Consider the following 6,850-nt stretch of genomic DNA (forward strand, 5'->3'; position numbering starts at 1 on the left):
TTGCGTAAACTATGTATTTACAGATACAACAGTTATATAATGCGCTGTGTTTTAAATAGTGGAATGAGTTCTTACAGCCACGAAAAGATATAAAAGTAGCACTCATGAGAACAGCAGGCCATTACTGCATTAATAACAATGTAATTATACAGATAATAACGCTTGTGTCAATAATCATTTCTGTAATATTTGGTAAAGACAAAGGTAATAAAAAAAAATTACACTATAATTACTATAATTGTAACTAATTGGTGTTAGTAATAATATTAATATTACTATTTTTCCTATTACTACTTCCACCTGTGAAAAAATTTTATACACAGTGATACTACCACATTTTTACTTATTATGAAATTATTGTCACTGTATTACCCTCATGTTTTTCATGCTTTAATAATATTTCCTTATTATTGAAAATAAACCCTATTACTACCAAGATATCATCAGTGTTATTACAAGTATTGCCTGTGTAATTACTATGTTATTACCTGTTGTTCAAACTATAACCCATTATTATATTTGTATTACTGAGCTGAAATCTGAAGGGCTACCAATTTAATCATATATTGCCACATATCACAATATTGTATTTGCATACAAAAGTCTATTCAGACATTAGTGATTAAATATACTGATACATTTAGACAATATAACTTTATTTTTTTCTTTGATTAGTTTGTTTTTGCACAAAAACATTGGCACATTAGTTTGATAGTGTAAAGAGGAGTGGAACTTGCCAGTAATTCAGTTATGCTTAGCTAACACATTGTTAAATGTAATTATACACATTTCAAACATGTGATTTTACAATATGGCTGGTATATACTGCACAGCTGCTTCACTGCTCCTGTTATTTTCCAGTTTTTGACACTGCCTGTATTGCTTTGATCCACTCCTTTCTTTCGTCGGCTGTTGCAGCTTGGAAAAAGTAGTGAGTGTCATCTGAGGTTATGATCTCAAAGAGGTTTCCTTCAACCTCATATTTTTTGGCTGAGCCCGGGAAAAGATGAAGAAAAGGGAGATAAAAGGGATTAGTTGAAGAGAAACTGCTGACAGTAAACAGCAATTATATTTCATGGTCATGTCACTGTCACAGTGGGGAAGCGACATGGGCCATGTGTATCCTGTGACAACGGTTTCACTCACCATCTGGCACAAACTCCACAGCTGTAACCACAGACCCACGGAGATGGATGGAACCCAGAGGGTCATCACCCTGACACAAAGAAAGAAAGGGGACACAATAAGGTAGAAAATAAGAACAAGAAAGAATATCAGAAAAAAAAGAAACTTTTATTCTTATTTCTGCTTGTATAAGTCAATATATTTACCTTTGAGGGCTCATAGTAATGCATATAAGCAGGGTCATCCCTCAGGATGAACTTTCGCACCTTCCAGTTTTTTCTCTTATGTCCCTGTGATCAAATAACACAACACAATCTGATTGGCTAAACATCACAGTCACTAACACGGCATTGTGTCATGAAAGAAACCAAATGAGAACGTAAACGAAACTTCTTCCTAACTTTAATTGCAAAAATAGGGGTTTTCACTTCCCACCACAGGCTATGTTATTTTCATCTACATGTTTGTGAAAGCCACTTTGAAAAGTGTGGCTTCTCATCGAGAGATTCTTATTATTGTCGACACAGTGTTAAAACCTTATGAATTAAATAAAATAAAAAAATAAAAACATAGTGACACTTTTGGTTGCTTTCTGCTTCACCTGTTTAAGTAAGCAGCCCTGTTTTACGATGTTTCCTCTGAATTCTTCCTTCAGAAGCACATCTTCATCACTGGAGTAGCCTTCGCAGAAGAACCCACTGTCTGCCTGCCACAACCCAGGACAAAGCACAACATTTATCTTGCTGGATTGAAAGACTGAAAAATGCACAACTTCCATTTACAATAAATAGTTAATGGTGATTGCTTAAACTTACAAAGTAATACAGAGCATTTGTATGATCTAAGAAGGCTTGGTTTCCACTCTCTGCTCCCTCTTTTGACATGTCACCCGCAGGCTGGAGAAAACCCTCACTCAGGAGCCCTGTTGCTAACATGACAGCCTCAGACTTATTTCTCGCTTTTCCCTTTGAAACCAGCCACTCTACCACCGTTGCACCTGTGCAAAAATCGGAAAAGAGTGAGACCGTTAAGACAGCAGCTCTTCTTCCTCACCTGTAACATTAATAAAACCAATATAACCTACCTGTAAAGCAGTGGTTAAAGACTCGATTCTCTTGCTCTAGTTTTAACTCTCTCACTCCATCATCTTGGTCTTTCATCAGTGTGTACAGCTCACTGAGAAAACACAATGTAGACAATGTCAGCATGTCATTCCATACTATCATTCTATTACTAAGCATACACAATTGATCAGTCAGTAAGGCCCTGTCCCAAACCATGAGTGGACTTAGGTAAGGGTCGATTCTTAAAATAAAACAAATCTATTAGTCTTTTCAAATAATTGTTTCCACACCAAGACGATTTTTCAGAACATACGTCAGGTTGACTGCGTCAGGCAGGCGGATGGAGCGTCTTGTGGACTTCCTGGCAAACTTTTTCCCGCCCTGTAAGCACGTGATCGCTCTCTTGATGTCCTTGACCCAAAACTCTCTTTCCTCCACATGTGAGGCTTGGAAGAAGTGATCCTGCTTCTTATCCGACGTAATCTTGAAAACCAACTAAAAGAAGAATTATTAGACAGTTACGTTGTTATATTTTCTGTTTTCTTTTGAGGTTTTCTCTTAGATATGAAGAAAAAGAAACAACATATGCAGCTGCTAGTTTCCAAAAATAGACATAAAATCTTAATATTAAATATTTTTAATCTTAAACATGAATTGTAGTCTTGAACTTGTGAACTCTTATTGTATATATCTATAATCCTTAAATGCAAGTTCCAGTTTTTAAGCAGGTATATTTGACATCTTCTTACCGTCCTCTTGCCAAAATCCTGGCAAGGACTGATGAGTGTGGCTCCCTTTAGTGGAATCATTCCTTTCGGAGAACGATCTGTTTTCTTTTTATAGAATTCCACCCCATCTTCTGACAGCACCACCCACACTGCCTTCCAGGAGTTTAGCACTGTACCCTGAGGATCAATGAGACAGACGAGAACAGGCAACTTTGAACAAAAGTGCGAAAGCGTTGGTAAAGATGCAGTTGTTACTTAAGGCATGTTGTACATTAACTGAATTATATATATATATTTTTTTTATATGTTGTGACATTTCTTTGTCATCAGTGACAGTAACCGAGTCTGATATTCTCCTCATCTCCAAATATAACCACCAGGAAAAGCACCAGTCACTTTCAACAGTGACCTTCAAATGAGATCCAGAGTGTATGGCTTTGAAGATCACTGGTCACTTAAGAATAAGAAAGTTTGACATAAAACAAGAGACTTAACTTTTTGTGTAAATGATGTAACATGAAAAATAAATATCTTTTGGCATTTGTTTGACAGGTATTCCCCTCCTTTTTGCTTAGTGTTTTATTTCACACACTGAGTTTAGTGAAGTGAAAGACTAGCAGGTTTAAAAAAAGAAAGCTGAAAGCAAAAGGTTTTTCGACCAGATAGACACCATTTACATGGAATGCAGAAATGAATCTATAGTTAGAGTTACAAATTCTTGTAAGATGTGGGCTTTTGGGAAGAGGAATCGCTGACTTTGGTAAGCCCGCCTGGTCCAATTTGGGTATGTGCTCAATTTAACTTGTTTTAGTTTTGAACAAATTATCATGCCTTGCTAAGTTTCCAATGTCTTCTGTTCCATTTAATGTATCAGGGAACAGAAGATGGTTATATAACTACTGTGACTTTTTTTCAGCCTGTTTTTAAAGATTTTTTTTTGCCCTTTTTCAAGCTTTATTATATAGATGCAGCCAAAGAGTGACAGGAATGTGGGGAGAGAGATAGGGGGAATGGCACGCAGCAAAAGGCCGCAGGTCGGATTCGAACCCTGGGCCGCTGCAGCAAGGACTGAGCCTTTGTACATGGGGCGGCTGCTCTACCAACTGAACTAAACAACACCCCACTTGGGCATGTTTTTGAAAATGTATAACATTTAACAAGTAACTTATGCTAGAAACAAAATTTTCCCAAAATATATCTGTTGTGAAATGCCTTCAAACATTGCAAGAAAAGGTGTGCATAATTGTGGCTGTGCTCATAAAAATCAACCATGCAGGGGATAAATGACATAACTGAAATATGTAACAACATAGTGGCTTTTCCTTCTGAACAGCTGCAGGCCTCAAAATTTGAATTCATGCCCCGCACTGTGTAAACCAGGATACAGGACTATTCATACATTGTTTCATACATAACATTGCAGATCAAGACTAAAACTCTGTTTATAAAATACAAATTTGTAATGCCATGTGTATGTCATTACATTTTGCATGTATAAACCTGCCTCTCATTCTGACCTCCCTTCACTGGCTGCAGCACAAACAGTAAGTACAACTTTATTAACTGGTCACAAATACTGTATAAAATTTTATTTTGAATAGTAATAATAATAATTAAGGAGTAATTTTCTAAATTGGTTGGGCACTGTTCTTTTTTCAGTTTTTCAGTCGCACATCAAGACACATTTGGTGCTCTCAGAAGTATTGCCTACCATGCCTAGGTTTACCTAAATGAAGAAACATGTTACCAAGTGCAACAATGTGGTACACTGATGTAATCTGGATAACAATGGAGGTGTTTGGTACAGAGGAAAAAGCTGCTGGATATCAGGCAGGTTTCACCAGCTTATCCTAGAATGTTAAAACATCTGTTTTAATCTACAAGCAATAAATTTAAAGATGGCTTAAGTGTCATGAATGAGCGTAGACGCACCGTTAATCAACTGTTTGCATAACAGATGTCTGTTCTACTCAGTTCAGGGAAATGTTCTCTGACAACACTTTAATCTTTCTGAGTGTTACAATTACACAAAGCTGTGGCCATTCATGGCAACCGTCATGTCATCAGATTATTCATGAGATAACACACTTGAGTCACGACATGCCAGTCATTATCAGATTTAAGAAAGGCAAAGATCCATCCATCCATTTTCTGTAAAAGCTTATCCTCATCAGGGTCACGATGATGATGGAGCCTATCCCAGCTGACTTTGGACGAGAGGTGGAATCCACCCTAGACAAGTAACCCTGGGCAGGGCACATAGAGGCAAACAACCATCCATGCTCACAGTCACACCTACGAGCAATTAGTCACAAATTAACTGACTAACTGCAAGTCTTTGGACTGTGGGAGGAAGCCGGAGTACCAACGCAGACACACGGAGAACATGAAAACTCAACACAAAAAAGCACCAGCTAAGGTTTAAACCAGGAACCTTCTTGCTGCTGTTTTAACTTGTTGCTGTTTGTATCAGGGAACTTTGTTGTCTTCCACCCAAACAATAATGATTTAATTACTGTCATGTGTATTAACAGTTTTTAAAGTGCATTACCATAAAGCACAGAAGGAAAATAGTGAAGCTATGTTTGAGGAAACACCAAATCTAAATTATATTAAAAGCAACTGATCAAAATAAAGGTTATATAGTGTATGTGCATTTGCATGTGCATGAAACATGTTTGGTGTGTAGAGGTAAAAAAAAAAAAAAAAAAAAACTCAATCTAAAAAAATGCAGGTGTGAAGTTTCACAATTCACTTTCTTTTTAGCTACAGAAGGCTCTATAGCTCGCTTTGTCTGTTGGTACAAAAACATTTTGACACATTGTGGCAGCCACAGTTTTTGGTTAGGAAGTCACACATTGATGAGCTTGTGCGTGTGAAATGCATGAACGCATGCTTGTTTCAAATGAATTCCAGTTGACATGTATAAAACGGCATATGTGTGAAATTTTTGGCAAACGCATTGTTGTGGTCTTTCCCTGTTCATGTTCATGGAAGCAATCTGTTTTGTTGACAAGAGAGCGTTAGAATAAATAGTGAAACACAAGCTACAACATACATTTCATGTTTCACTCCTGGCACTGGACAGAAGCAGGAACTTGAGTTTTTGTCGTAACTGTATAAGAGAAGTGCCTAGCTGTGTGTCATGAAGCAACATTTAAATGGCATACACATCTGAGCCTTTAGGTGCTGTATTAACTCGAAACTATATTCAAGCATTCAAGGTGATTATTTATTTATTTGTGTCACAGTTTGGGTAACGGTTTCAACAGAGGGACTATTAATCACCACTGTGGTAGTCATCATTTATTAGTTAAAAAAAACTCAAAAGTGGTCAGAAATATAATGATTTTCCAATTCTGTATCTCTTCTATCTACTTTTTTTTACAGCTAAAATTAATCATAGAGTTGCCAAAGAACTTGTAAAAAATCACGCTCGGGTTCTAAAAATGCATTGTGAGGAAGTGTGTAGAGTATTCTTGTAGTTATTCTTACCTTTTTCACCAAGTATCCCTCTCTGATCTCTTGTGGCTCCATTACCTTGCTCTTTGCTGCTGTCAGCTGCAACTTCTGTCACTTTTTTAGATAGTCAAAAACATTTTGTATCCTATCCACCCACTCTCTCTCTCTCTCTGTGTGTGTGTGTGTATATGTTGAAACCACTAACAGGAAGTTGTGCCTCTGGGTGTGTTAGAGTGTTGATTGGTCAAACAGCTTCCTTTTCTATGCTATATTATCAGTTACATATACTGCTTGGCCGATGTCTTTAAACATTATGGCATCAACGTAATACAGTATAAATAAGTTCTGATCAAAATCTCTCAGACTGCAGATACAATAAACTTAACCTCACAGGTGGTTTAACTACATATATTTACTATTTCTCTTCTAAAACACTCATTTGTGGTTCAATGTGTCTTTCTATCATGTTGT

General features: G+C 36.9%; 1 protein-coding gene across 1 annotated transcript; it reads right to left on the reverse strand.

Annotated features, from left to right (window-relative positions):
- plek (pleckstrin) lies at positions 1-6,569 on the reverse strand. The gene is made up of 9 exons (XM_019264141.2): positions 6,413-6,569; positions 2,939-3,094; positions 2,503-2,684; positions 2,210-2,301; positions 1,941-2,122; positions 1,727-1,831; positions 1,332-1,415; positions 1,147-1,216; positions 1-990 (listed from the first exon to the last, which is right to left on the reverse strand). The coding sequence occupies exons 1-9, from the start codon at positions 6,452-6,454 to the stop codon at positions 851-853; spliced, it is 1,053 nt and encodes a 350-aa protein (XP_019119686.1). The 5' UTR covers positions 6,455-6,569; the 3' UTR covers positions 1-850.
- Between the last annotated feature and the right edge of the window lie 281 nt (positions 6,570-6,850).

Source organism: Larimichthys crocea, chromosome III, assembly GCF_000972845.2.
Source record: "Larimichthys crocea isolate SSNF chromosome III, L_crocea_2.0, whole genome shotgun sequence".
In the NCBI taxonomy this organism is placed as follows: Eukaryota; Metazoa; Chordata; class Actinopteri; family Sciaenidae; genus Larimichthys; species Larimichthys crocea.